This window comes from Phoca vitulina, unplaced genomic scaffold (genome assembly GCF_004348235.1).
Source record: "Phoca vitulina isolate PV1807 unplaced genomic scaffold, GSC_HSeal_1.0 scaffold106, whole genome shotgun sequence".
In the NCBI taxonomy this organism is placed as follows: Eukaryota; Metazoa; Chordata; class Mammalia; order Carnivora; family Phocidae; genus Phoca; species Phoca vitulina.
In genome coordinates this window covers 1666652-1681032 of record NW_022589809.1, presented here as the reverse complement: position 1 = coordinate 1681032, position 14381 = coordinate 1666652, and the positions used below count along the sequence as shown (strand labels likewise).

The window sequence follows — 14381 nt, the reverse complement described above, 5'->3', positions numbered from 1 at the left end:
AGCGAGAGAGGGAACACAAGTAGGGGGAGGGGCAGAGGGAGAAGCAGGCTTCCCACTGAGCAGGGAGCCCGATGGGGGGCTCGATCCCAGGACCCCGGGACCATGACCTGAACCGAAGGCAGACGCTTAACGACTGAGCCAGCCAGGCGCCTCAGTGTCCTTCTCTCTTTGAATTCTAGCATATTTCAGAGCTGCTGTTGTCCTTCGGTCTTCAGTCATTTGAGTGGGGGGTAAACAGGCCCAGAGGGTGAAGGAACTTTCCATGGTTGTAAAGCATGTGGCAGAGCGGAGCTCCTCAGACCCTGCAGTGCCACACCGTCTCTCTGGAGCATGCGTGTCGCATCTCGCTTGGAGCTCGGGAGTCCCCCGGGGCCCAGGCTCTTGTTAGTAGGGACCCAGCCTCTAGCTGCAGCAAGCTCCCCAACACTGGACAGTGGTGAACAACACGGGCCCTGACTCTCTCTGCGGGTTGGACAGTTTGTGGCGGTCGGGTGGCTGAATGGCAGGAGGGTCCCTTCAGCCGGGAGGACCAGGGTCAGGCCGGCTCCAGGTGCTGACCAGGCACCCAGCCTCCGACCTTGGTCTTGGACTGGGAAACACCAGAAACTGTGGGTAGTATTCCCTGGTTCTGAGAGTAGAGACCTTCCCACCCTCCACAGTCCGAATGACTTCGGGGGGCCCCGCGGCACAACGGCCCCGGCGGGTCTGTACCTGTAGAGGACCCAGGCCAGCAGGCCACAGTGGTCTGTGTTTGTTTCAGTGTTGGGTGGATGTCCCTCTTGCTGGGGAGAGAAGTCTGAGCAGGCCACGTTTACTTTCTGGTTCCCTGTGTCCAGTGAGAGACCTCGTCCCAGAGGAGAGGACGCCGTGCTGCGTCTGTGCCCCAGGTGGTCGTAGGACTTGTGTGAAAGCTGTCAAGCAGGTAACTCGGTGTTGTGTTCAGCAGGTCTGAACTGTGGGTTGGCTGGCCCTTCGGAGAGCCCTCCTGAGGTCACACGGCGAGCCTGCTGTCTGGTGGCTGCCGACTCTCCAGGCACTTGGATTCCGTGTAATTAGGAAGCTCCATGCGATGCAAGCTCTTTTCTTGTCTTGCCCAGCCATGGTTGCTTGATGTGGCATCGTGGAGAAGTCTGGGTCTTTAAAGTATAACTCAGTGAACAAATGCAGAGGGTTTCTGTGGACGCTGAGCTTCAGGAGCCGGGGACGATGTCAGTTTCGGCACCTCGGTGCCTGCCGTCCCACATGGCCTGGGGGCCTCGAACCCATGGCCACGATTCAGAGACTCCCACGCTTCTCAGTATCGTAAGAGGTAATAGCAGTGATTTGTTCTCCCGCGTTTACAGATGAGGTTATGCTGTAACTGTGTGTGTGCATGGCGTGGCGGGGGGGGAGTGGAAGACAGGCCCCAGTACAGCTGGACCTCTGCACACAAGGGAGGTGCACGAGGCATTCCCAAGTCTACTTGTAGCCAAGTCCTCGTCACGTACTTGTGGTTGACCTTGCACGAGGTTCTCCTCCTTTCCTGGCTTTGTGGGCTTATCTGGTCAGTGAGAGGGGCGCACGCGGTGTTCTGTCAGGATTGTCTCACATCCATCATGTCTGACTTCCTTACCGCCGTATAAAACTGTACGTACAGATACGTACGTGGAGCTAGATAATTACGTAGAACTTGATGAATTTGTGGGCCATGCAAGAAGGGAAAGGTCTGCCTGTAGGATTATTTCCTTTATGATGAAGATTTCAAGAGGAGAGTGTTAGTGTAGGAATATGTGAGGACTGTGTATTGGTGGGGCTGTCACAGCAGAAGTGGTGCTCTTCTGAAGGATCCTGGGGCGGCATCAAGCCGTGGACCCTGGTTCGGGGGGGGTGGGCCTCCATCCTGCCTGTCCTGGGTGATGGGAGTCCCCGGTATACTCAGCACCCCGAGCTGTCCTACTGTCTGTGGTCCAAGTGTGCTGACACGCGCTAGCCTCACCCATCCGCTAACCTGTCCCTCTCCTCCAGAGGCAGAGTGGCCGTGGCCGTGGGGCAGACCAGCCTGGGAGCCAGATGAGCAGAGAGATCTGTGTGCACTCCTGGCCTTGCTCCTACTACTTAGAGCCGGAGAAGCGATGGGTTCCTGGAAAGCTTTCATTAACTTCTCACTCCCTGAGATTTGCAACTGATAAAACCGGGGAGGCCCTGGTCAGCTTCCCCCTGTCTAGTGTGATTGAGATCAAGAAGGAGGCTTCTCACTTTGTCTTCAGTTCTATCACCGTCCTGGAGAAGGACCACCTCAAGCACTGGTTCAGCTCCTTGCAGCCCAGTCGGAATGCGGTCTTCAGCATCATCGAGCATTTCTGGAGAGAGCTGCTGCTGTCTCCGTCGGAAGCACCGCTCCCTGTGACCAAGGGGAAGCAGCTGACTGGTCTGATGGCCTGTTCCCAGAAGCGCCTGGAAGAGACGGCCCGAGTCCTCCACCATCAGGGCGAGCAGCTGGACAGCATCACCAGGGGCCTGGACAAGATGGAATCTGACCTGGACGTCGCTGACAGGTACAGGGGGCGCTTCGGACACACGGGCCACGCCCCTACGGTGCGCGGTGACGCCGGGTGGGCATTGGTGGGGGACACGTTCTGAGCCTGGTGCAGAGCTCCAGTCTCGTGTGAATGAGGAAGGCTGCCTCATTTCACCCTGGGGGGGAAACAGGCCGAGGGGCCCGGTCACACGCACGAAGGTGCTGTTCTGCGTGGCCATGTGGCCGCAGGGTTTGAGCTGGAGCTCTGGCTCCAGGGGCCGCTGGCTGCGCTGCCACACCGGCCGCTCCCAAACCAGGGACCCCCTGCTCTTCTAAACACTGGGGGCCCGAGGAGCTTTTGTTTATGTGGCTATGTGTGCCGACACGTTGAAGAAGTATTTGTCCGTTGAAGAAGTGCGATAATGAACCCGTGACCTAGTAACGGAAATAACTTTGTCAATGAGAAATAGCTTTGATAAAGCAGACGTGTTTAGTGGGAAGAGATGGCCGGGTCCTCCCGCCTGCTTCTGCAGCCTGCGCCCTGCCCCCCAGCCGGGTTATCCTGTGTCCCGGGGCCTCCGGGCGCTCCCTGCACAAGCAGGAGAGCGAGGGCGAAAAGCCGAGCAGTACCATGGTGCTGTTGTGAAGAAACAGACCCCCGGGAGGGTCCCAAAGACCCCAGTTTGCCAAGCACTGCCCTGACTCTAAGCCGTGTGCAATGTGAAAGGGGTTTTAGTGCCTGGGAGGGCTGCCTCAGAGCTCATGACGGGGTGGCAGCCTCTCGTGGTGGGCCCTGAGCGTAGGCAGTGCTGTCTCACATCAGGGACACGTGGCCACTGGTGCTGAGAACCCCTGGCCCCAAGTGACCCCAGTCTGCAGTTACCACCTGTGGCTATTTTGGGATATTCTTTCCTAAGTGCCTGCATGGTGAAAGGCCTAGTGCTGCAGGGAACGGCCCCAGATCTTACCCTTAAGAGGGGTGCCTGTGGTAACTGAGGTGGAAGGTGCTCAGACCTCTGAGTTTTGGTCCTGGGAACATAGCTGGGCAGTTTTCACCCTTCCATGCCATCATGGGGCGGGGGAGGTCATGGGACTGAGTGGTGGGCAGGAGTGATGTAGGTCACTTCCGGACCTGGTCTCTGAAAGCCTCCCACCCCATCTGTGTGCTCTCTTCCCCTCACCTGCTGGTGGCATGCAGAGAATCCTCCCTAGGACTCAGACGTGAACTGGAGTTTGGGTCACCACACGGCATCCCAGAGCAGGCCCAACCCCAGCCCTCCACTGGGGGGCTATGTCAACATTAAAATAATAAAAATCTAGGTTTCGATGATCTAGTTAATAAGAATTAAAAAAAAAAAAATTAAAGGAAGAATACACAGTACCAGCTGGAGGATAGTGAATAAGCGCTTTCACACACTCCTAGTTGGAAATGTCTGTTGGTTAATCCTTTTGGAGAACAATCCGGCAATTTAGAAATGTTCTTTTAACAAAAGGCCAAGTGATGGGGCCCCTGGGTGGCTCAGTCGTTAAGCGTCTGCCTTCGGCTCAGGTCATGATCCCAGGGTCCTGGGATCAAGTCCCACATCGGGTTCCCTGCTCAGCGGGAAGCCTGCTTCTCCCTCTCCCGCTCCTCCTGGTCGTGTTCCCTCTCTCGGTGTGTCTCTGTCAAATAAATAAATAAAATCTTAAAAAAAAAAACCAAAGAAACCGCAAAATTGAGAAGATGAACCTGAGGCTAGAGAAAATGCTTGTAGCATCCACTTGTATTCTCACCCAGGGATTCATACCCAACTAGGTAGAGAGCTCATATGGCAGAATGAGAAAAAGCCAGTTCGGTAGAAAAAGGGGCAGGGGCCGTTGATTGGAGTGTAGGGTCGGCTGCCGTCACGGAGAGCCGCAGATCCCGTGGCTTACAGAAGCTGGGAGGCTATTTCCCCCACACAGAGGTGCAGAGGAAGGTCAGCGTCCCGGGCAGGTCGAAGGCTCTGCTCTGGGTCACGCCCTGGGGCCCCATGTTGGCTCCGTGGCTGTGTCAGAAGCTGTTGGCAGCACTCTTCCCAGCCAGTGGGAAGGGGGCACGGGGGCCAGGGCACAGGCCTTGTTTTTAAGCAGATGAGCCCGGCCCACGAGAGGGAGGTACTGGCGCTCCAGTACTTAGAGAAAGGTAGATTGAACCAGCAAGTGTAGATGTGGGACAGCACCGACCGACCGTCAGGGTGTGGGTCGGGACGAGACGTCTCGTGTCGCTGTCACCGATGGGACTTGGCTCGGCCACCGGCAGGACCTAGCTAAGCCGAAGGTGCACAGACCCCATGAGCAAGCCCGGCGTGTGTGGACGGGCACATTCACTGAGGCAGCTATAGGCGGTCGATCCTCAAGGGGATGCAGTAATCAGTCACTACTACTGTGTAGTTTTTGAGTGGAGGTGAGGTCCGGAGCCGACGGCCAAGGAAGAATGCTTGAGATGTCTTCAGTGCAAAATAGTGGTTCTATTAAAGCACGGGGACAGGACCCGTGGGCGGAAAGAGCTGCTGCTGGGGGTTACGAGGAGCTATACTTTGGGGTGGGGTGGGGAGTAAAGATAAGGGAGGTTCCAAAAGGATCTTCATCTGCTAAGGACGACACGGGCTACCAGAGCCCTTGCTGTTGTCAAACCAAGGAGGTTTTTCCTTGTAGCCAGGCATTAACAGGAACACAGTATTTGTCAGTAGGCTGCAGGGTATAAGACAAATAATTTTACCCTCCTTTCCTTCTGCCTTTGTTTCCCACATCACTGCTGACTCGGATTCAATACACTGATTCCTGTTAGGTCTGCACGGACTGACTTGGATCCACCTCAAAGCAATGTTAATAACGCAAAACCAAGTTGAAGGTAGATGTATACAAAAGCACCATTTATAAGAGTTTTTAAATGGGCAAAGTAGCAGTAAAGGAAAAATGCAGGGAGCACTGAACTGCAAAAGCCCGAGCTGGAGGGGCATGCACAGGGCCACACGTGCCGCAGTTCCACAGCGAGCTCCCACAGAGCCGCCAACGGGTGCTCCTCGTGGGGGTCTCCTGGCTCATGGGGGTCGTTGGCACGGGTGTTTGGTGAGCATGTGATGTGGTTCTGCCTTTCAGTTTTAAAGTGTGTTCCTTCTGGAACTCCCGTTGTCTGGTTCTCGGCTGTCCTGGATTGATCTTCTGATAGCGTTCTCATTTTTCCCCTTGTCTTTTTGTTCTACTATTTCTTGAGTTTCATCTTCCTCCTACCCTTCCATTTTTGGGATATTTTTAATTTCTAAGATTTATTTTTTAATCTCTAAATGTTCCTTTTGAATAGCAGCCTGTTGTTGCTTTGTGGGTTGGCTGTCCTCTTATCTCTCAGGATTTTCTGGAAAGCCTCTTGCATAAGGGCCTGGGGTGTGCCTCCCGGCTTGGGGGAGGCCTCTGCTCCCACTTCCTGCTCACAGCTCACCACGCCCCCTTCAGTGGTGACCAGACGGAGGTGGGGCCTGGCAGCACCAGGTGGGTTCTCGTTAAATGAACTTCCAGTCTGTTGGTTTTGAGGCCCAACTTCACACCTGTTTTCAGAGGTCCTGGTATTCTGTCTTTTTCCACATAGAGGGTTCTTCAGTGGGGATATAACTAGATTCTGGGGTGGCTGTGCCAGGCGGTGGCCCTTGGCCACTGAAGACAAGCGGGGATGGTCACCATAATGGACAGCAGAGCCAAAGCTGTGATCAGAATAGTCTGACTCCGAGAGACCTGTGCCCCTGGAGGAGAAGTAGATGGGCAGTTGACCCAGTTCTTTTTTTTTTTTTTTTTTTAAGATTTTATTTATTTATTTGACAGAGAAAGACATAGCAAGAGAGGGAACACAAGCATGGGGAGGGACGGGGAGCCTGATGGGGGCTCGATCCCAGGACCCCAGGATCACCCAGGCGTCCCAGTTGACCCAGTTCATACTTTGGCTGGGTCAAGTGAGCAAGCCTCTAACTTGAATTAAAAAGCAGTCATGGCCCCTGAATCAGTGCCCAGACTTGAAGACCGAGTTTGCAGGCCCAAAACCCCTTGAATGATGGGGACGCTGGAAGGACCCCAGTTTGCTGCTAAAAGTTTGCACCTTTGGGGGCGCCTGGGTGGCTCAGTTGGCTAAACGTCTGCCTTCGGCTCAGGTCATGATCCCAGGGTCCTGCGATCAAGCCCCACATCGGGCTCCCTGCTCTGTTGGGAGCCCGCTTCTCCCTCTCCTCCCCACTTGTACTCTCTGTCTCTCCTTCTTGCTCTCTCAAATAAATAAATAAAATCTTTATAAATTAATTAATTAATTAAAGTTTACACCTTTGTTCTTTCTCCCAGCCTTCCCCCACGGGACTTGTGGCATTTAACCAGGGTAGCTGTGCACTGGGGAGCAGGAAGCAGTCAGACTTTTCGGGACCCCTGGATGCTGGAACTGACCCGATGCCAGCAGACCAGTCAGAGTAGGGGCTTCTGGGGGTCAAGGGATCAGTGGAGTTCTAACTCAGGTCTGCCTCATACTGTCACAGTGGGCCCAGTAGGCCCCGAACCCATCCCAGTCCTGGAGCACATCATCCAGCAGCAGGCAGAATCGCACACTGGTTCCCTGACCTGTGCAGTGTGGGCTGTTCTGGTGGCCAAGCCAAGTGGGAGCCTCTGGACTGCCTAGAATAGTAAACTCTTCTTGGAGGGATTTCTGAGATCAGTGCCCCCATCAAGGACTGTAAGGGTGCGTGGATAGCGAGCCCTGCATCATCCTCACTCAGCTCACTCACTCGACAGTGCAGAACAAAGATGGATTGTCTTAAACTTCCCAGCTGGTACTCTTAATTGCAGTTGCTGTTCCAGATGCTTGAGCAAATGAACACATCCTCTGGAACGTTCTATGCAGTGGTCTGTCTGGCAAATGCTCTCTTTCCCTGCTCTTAGGAAGGACCACCAGATCAGCTTGCTTTCAGCCACAAGGCCAGCAGTGCGTCCGCATCGTCCCACCTCAGGGGTGTACCAGCTCTCCAGCCCTGTGTCATGCTTTATGTCACAGGGCCCTTGACTGTCTCTCCCTTCACAGGATAGCATGCTGGCCCATTACATGGGGGATACCATGCGGACTGGATCAAGTAAGAAGTAGCAGCTACTCTAGATGCACTGGAAAGATGTTTGCTTGTCAGAGGTGGGAAAGAAATCTGACAGAAATTAGGGACTTTCATCCTCATTGAAATTTCTAGGGCTCCATTGGAGTGGGGCTTGCTGAAGTATCTCTTTTACAGTGAAGGATAGATTTTGCATCTGGCTCTTCCTACAACCAAAAAGAAGACACACTTGGGGCATCTGGGTGGCTCAGTCGGTTAAGCGTCCAACTCTTGGTTGCTCAGGTCACAATCTCAGGGTCATGAGTTTGAGCCCCACATCGTGCCCTACACCCAGTTGGAAGTCTGCTTGAGATTCTTTCCCGCTCCCTCCCCCTCTGCTCTCCCCCCAACTCACACACATGCTTGCGCGTGCACTCTCTCTCTCTCTCTGTCTCAAATAAATAAATAAATAAATAAAATCTAAAAAAGAAAAAACAAAACTAAAAGGAGACACGGCACCTAGTGAGCCCCTTAGCATTTTGAAAGCAACATACTCTTCATTTGGGTGTGCTGCTCTGGCCAGTTACCAAGTGACTTGAAAAGTTGCTAGTTTTGAGTGGGGCCCGGAACAAGAAGGCTCTGTAGCGGGTCCAGGTGCCACCTGGGCCACATGATCCAGCAGATCCAGCGGCGCTCCAAGTATCTGCGGTAGACAGAGGTTCTCTTTGGAGCCTTTGCGGACCTTTATAGGGAGTCACAGTGCGTGCCTGTAGGATTTCAGAGCAAAGCCCTGCTACAGATGAGGCTCAAGCAGGCCCTGAAAGCATAGGCTAGGTCACATGGCCCCCACTCCTGCCATACCGCCTTCTGTCTCCCAGCCTGCACCTGGGGCACATTCCCTACACGGGGAACACCCTACAGTAATTGACTGAGGAGGAAAATAGTGGAGCCTGGTTTACAGATGGTTTTGTGCAATATGCAGGCATCACTCAGAAATCCTCCCAGTGGGCCGAACTTCAAGGCCTGCACCAGAAAATTCATTGTGTTGGGAAGGCAGTCTTGTGCGTAAAGTCTTTGGACGCACTCTCAGCCTCATAAGAATGGGTTTTAGGCCTGGAACACATAGCCTGTGCCAGGCTTATCCCCTAGTAGGGAAATGGCTTTCCCTGTTACAAGCTCAACCAGTGCTCTCTTGTTCTACAGAAGCATGCATGTGAGTGGCTCTCAGGCACACCCCCGGTCTTCCGTATTTCAGACTCCATAGTTGTGGGGGAGGGGTTGGTCCTTGAGCTGAAGCATTAGAGGGATGTACATAAGCCAGTTGTCCTGCATCGGCTGCCAGGGGCACCTCCTGGCCGTGAGGTACCGGTGCCTACTATTGGACCTGATTTTGTTCCGTCTCTTCTCCATGTGAGTAAAGCTGGGTAAGGCATTGCTCCATCTAGTGCTTGACCATGTTGTGTTCTGTGGTAACTCCAAGATGGCTGTGAGCAGACGTGTTTGGAGGCCCCTGAGATTGGTGACCGTTGTGTGGTACTCTACTCAACAGTTTCCTTGGAAGGAGGAATGGCTAGAGGCTCAACTGCATACTGATTGGCTGTGGCCAGTGGTTTGGCTAGATGTTTGGGGAATGGAAGAAACATGATTGGAAACTTCATGACAGGGAGGTCTGGGGTAGAAGTATATGGATAGACTTCTCTGAGTGGGCCAAAGGCAAAGATGTATCCCATGTGAATGCTCACCAGAGTCTCTTCAGCAGAGGAGGATTGTGATAATCAAGTGAATAGGATGACCTTTTCTCTGGATACCAGTCAGCCTGTTTCCCCAGCATCTCCTGCAGTTGCCCAGTAGGCCCATGAGCAAAGTGAGCATGGTGACAGAGATGGAAGTTATGATGGGTCTCAGCAACATGGACTTCAACTCACCGAGGCCAGCCTGGCCACGGCCACCGCTGCACACCCAATCTGGAGACCAACACTGAGTCTCCAGTATGGCTCTATTCTCTAGGCTGTTCAGCCAGCTACTTGGTGGTTGGTTGATTGATTACATTGGACTACTACTTATTGTGAATCTCTTGAATGTGGCAGGTCGCTTGTCTCTTCCTGCTTTCAAAACTCTGTTTTTGTCTTTGGGTTTCAACTCTTTAACTATGATGTATCTCCGTGTGGATCTTTTTAAGTTTATCCTTCTGGGGGAGTTGTTGAGCTTCTTGAATGTGTACATTCATGTCTTTCATCAGATTTGGGAAGTTTTCAACCATCGTTTCCTCAAATTTTCTGTCCCTTTCTCTCTCTTGTCCATCTGGGATTCCTATAATGCATTTATGTATGTTTGATGGTATCCCAAAGGTCCTTTAAGCTCTGTTCATTTTTCTTCCTTCTTTTTTCTTTCTGCCCCTCAGACTGGGTAATTTCAAAGGTATTACCTTCAAATTCACTGATTCTCTGTTCTCCCTGCTCAAATATGCTGTTGAATCTCTCTGGTCAGTTTTTCATTTCAGTTACTGTATTTTTCAGCTCTAGATTTTGGTTCCTTTTCTTACAGATATTCTTGTTTTGTTCAGACATTTTTTTCTGATTTCTTTCGGTTAGTTGTTACAGTTTACTTTAGCTCATTAGACATATTTAAGATCTTGGTGTAACATCTTTGACTAATAATTAAAATATTAGAGGTTCCTCAGAGATGGGAATGGGCCTTATGAATGGGCCATACTTCCTTCTTTCTTTGTATGTTTTGTAATTGTTTTCTTGAGAACTACACATTCTATTATGTTGTGGTAACTCTGTTATAGACTAAGTATTTGTGTCCCTGAGATTCATATATTGAAGTCACCCCTCAGTGTGATGGTGTTAGGAGACAGGGCCTTTGGGAAGTGATTAGGTTTAGATGAGGTCATGAGAGTGGAGCCCCCACAGTGGGATAAGAGGAAGAGGCTGGAGATCTCTCTCTGCTGTGTGAGGACACGAGAAGGCAGCCATCTCCAAGCCAGGGAGAGAGCTCTCCCCCAAAACCAAATCTGTTGGCACCCTAATCTTGAACTTCCCAGCCTCCATAACTGAGAAATCAGTCTGTTGTCCAGCCATGCGGTTTGTGGTATTTGTTACAGCAGCCCGAGCTGACTGATTCAGTCTGGAAACCTAATTTTCCTACTCCTTGGAGATTGGTGGTCTTTGCTTATTGAGGGTTGGGGCTGACCTTTGTGTCTTTTCCAAACTATTTTTGTAAACCATGTCTTTCTTGTGTGTGGTCGTTGAAATTTCTCTTCCCTTGTCTCTCCATTCTTAGGTATCTGGCTCCCATGAAGGGAAGAGGAAATAGGGCTTGTCTCTTTGAATTCTCACTAGCTGGAAAGCTGCTTCAGTTCATGGTGGTTGAAACCTCTATGCCAGCCTCTCTGCGATCAAAAGCAGCAAAAGGGCCCCATAGAACTCGAAGAAAACAAACTTGTATATATATACTAAAAATCTGGATTATACGCTTCCTACTTCCTGGAATTCCTTATCTCTCTTTAAATGAAATGAAGACAAGTTGGTAACCCGGTTTTGCTATCAGGAGTTTGCTGGAATCTAGTTGTAAGTAGTTTGGTTGTATTTCCATTGGCGTCTGTGAGTAAATAGTGTGGCCTTGGTGTTCACGTGTTGGAAGATGGCACTCTTGAATGACAGTTTGGCTTTTCACAGTTGAGCCCTATGTAGCTCAGCACTTTGAGGATGTTTTCCATTGTCTTCCTAGTGTATGTTATTGCTAAGTTGTGTAGGATTGTGGCTCCTGGTTTTCCCCTATCCTAGATATTCTGATGTTTTATTCTGAGGTGTCTTCGTAGATTTTTTTTAAAACAGCCTTCTCGTTTACATACCGTAAAATTTACTCATTGTATGTGAACAATTCAATGATTTTTGGTAAATTTACAGAGTTGTGCAGATATCACTATAGTCCAATTTTAGGACATTTCTGTCACTCCCAAAAGTTGCCTCAAGCCCTTTGACAGTCACTCTGTTCTTGCCCTGCCCAGGTCACCACTGATGTACTCTTTCTGTGTAGATTTGTCTTTTCTAGAGAGTTCACATATGCATCATATTTTTGCGGTTCATCCTTGTTGTAGGATATATCAGTACTTTGTTATTTTCTTTTTTCTTTTTTTTTTTTTTTAAAGTAGGCTCCATGCCCAGCATGGGGCTTGAACTCACAACCCTCAGATCAAGAGTCACATGTTCTACTGACTGAGCCAGCCAGGCGCCCTGTTGCTGTAGATTTCTGGCTAATATTCTGTTGTATGATCTATCACATTTTGTTTATCCATCGACCAGTTTTGACGGGCATTTTGTTGTTTCTGCTTTGTTGCTATTATGAATAGTTCTGCTGTGGACGTTTGTTTTCCTTTCCCTTGGGAGGGAAATTGCTGGGTCTCTTTAACATTTTGAGAAACTGCCCAATTGTTTTCCAAAGTGGCTGCACTATTTTACATCCCCACCAGTAATGTGTGAGGGGCTCCAGTTTCTCCACAACCTCACAACACTTGTCGTCATCTGTCTTTTTCATTGTAACTCTCCTAGTGGATGTGAGGTCGTGTCTCACTGGGTGGTTGACTTCCATTTTCCTAGTGATAATGAGCATCTTTTCATATGCTTTTTTTCCATATGTATATTTTGTTTTCAGATTCTTTGACCGTTTTTTATGTGGTTGTGTTTTTATTGTGGAATTTATAAGAGTTCCATTATAGAAGTTTGTAATGTTCTTATAGAGTTCTGGGTAGAAGTCCCTTTATCAGATACATGATTTGAAAATATTTGCTCCCTTTCTGTGGATTGTCATTTTATTTTCCTTTTTTTTTTAAGATTTATTTATTTATTTTAGACATGGAGTGGGGAGGGACAGAGGGAGAGGGAGAGAGAGAATCTCAAGCAAACTCCCCACTGAGCACAGAGGCATGAGCCCAGGGGGCTCAGTCCCACAACCCTGAGATCATGAACAAGAGCCAAAATCAAGAATTAGACGCTTAACCAACTATGCCACCCAGGTGCCCCCATTTTACTTTCTTGAAGATATTTTTTGAAACGAGAATTTTTTTTTTCTCCAAAGAATCAAACACAATTTATTTTCGAACTAAATAAGACAGATTGAGTAAAAGAAAGTTTTATCCTCAACTTTCGCAATAGAAATTTTCTCCTCAGACTGCATGTTATCAATTTTAAGTCCCATCAGTGGCCTTCATAATATTCACAAAGGCTGTACAAATTGTGTCATTTGGTTGAAGAGTCAAGTTTGAAAATAACAATCTTTCCACTTTTTGTGCTTTAGATTTTTTTTACAGTAATCTCCGTGCCAAATGTAGGGTTTGAACTCATGACCCCAAGATCAAGAGCCACATGCTCTATGGACTGAGCCATCCAGGTGCCCCACTTTTGTGCTTTAGAACAATTCTCAAAACACGTTATGATGCTCCCAGCTCATAACTGTGCAGTTAATTTTTTCTTCTTAAAATAACTTAGAGCAAGAGATTCATTTACTTATGTAATATATATATTCAAAAAAGAACTCATCCAGTTCCTCCCGTATTCATGGTGGGAAAAACTAGTCCAACCCAAGAGATGTAGCAAAACATCTGTGTCCTATTTTGGCATCTCTGTTTTAAGGGACCAGAGAAAATCCTTTGTTGTTTTCATTTTGGTTTCAGCGTAACAGTACCAAATGTCCTTTTCTTCCTCCCGATCTTGATCTAGCATCCAACATTGATCTTTTATATTCAAAAAATGAGCTTTCCAGAGCTTCGCAGTTTCCCTTCTTCAGACACTGCCAAGCAGACTTCCCTCCCTGGAGCATGCGGTCTGACTGTGGGAGACGACTATGGGCCCTCTTCGTGGCCACATCCTCGACTCCTCCTCGGGATACCAGCATCCCAGGGCCTGATTGCATCTCTCATGCCTCTGGCCCAGACCTGGCTGGGTGCAGGCCTAAAAGATTTAAAGTGTATCTGTTCTTCTTTCATCATTTTCCTTTGGTGTCATATCTGATTCATTGCCGAATCCAAAGTCACAGAGGGTTAACTCTTTTTTAGCCTTTCTGTTTAGGTCTGTGATCCACTTGCAGTTCATGGCATGAGAAATGGGCCCAACTTCTTTTCTTTTTATGTGAATATCCAGTGGTCTCAGCAATATTTCAATTTAGTGTTTCCCCGTTAAATTGTCTTGTCGTCCTTGTTGGAGACCAGCTGACCCTACGCATAAAGGCTTGTTTCTAGACTGAGTTCTATTATTGATCCATGTGTGGACCTTATGGCAGTACCGCACCATCTTCATTTCCATAGCTTTGTAGTAAGCTTTGCACTCAGGTAGTGGGAGTCAACCAACTTTATTCTTCTTTTTCAAGATCGTTTTGACTATTCTGGGTCCCTTGCATTTCTATATGAATTTCAGGATTAACTGGCCAGTTTCTGCACAAGAGCCAGCTGGGATTTTGATAGAAATTGGACTGAACCTGGAGCAGTTTTGCCATCCTAGCAATGTAATTATTAGTGTGGTGTAAAAACACTTAAATCTGCTGTTTTATTTTTTGTGTTACTTGTTCCCTCTATTGCTCATTTTTTTTTCCCCCACCTCCTGTAGGTTACCTGAATATTATTTCAGAATTCCATTGTGATTTACCTACACTGTTTTGAATGTATGTTCTTACATATATTCTTCATTGGTCACTCTAGGTATTACGTTGTATATGCATAATTGGTCACAGTGTGCTGGTGTTGCCATTTTTTTTTTTAAAGATTTTATTTATTTATTTGACAGAGAGAGACACAGCGAGAGAGGGAACACAAGCAGGGG

The 14381-nt window shown here is 49.1% G+C and overlaps 1 protein-coding gene across 3 annotated transcripts in view; it reads left to right on the top strand.

Moving 5' to 3' along the window:
- Positions 1-14381, top strand: part of SNAP47 (synaptosome associated protein 47) — a 43903-nt gene that overhangs the window by 4289 nt on the left and 25233 nt on the right. For all 3 annotated transcript variants that reach the window (XM_032397890.1, XM_032397888.1, XM_032397891.1), the window contains exon 2: positions 2005-2534. In XM_032397890.1, coding sequence (XP_032253781.1) covers positions 2050-2534 — 485 coding nt within the window. In that variant the 5' untranslated portion in view covers positions 2005-2049. The remainder of the gene's footprint in view (positions 1-2004; positions 2535-14381) is intronic.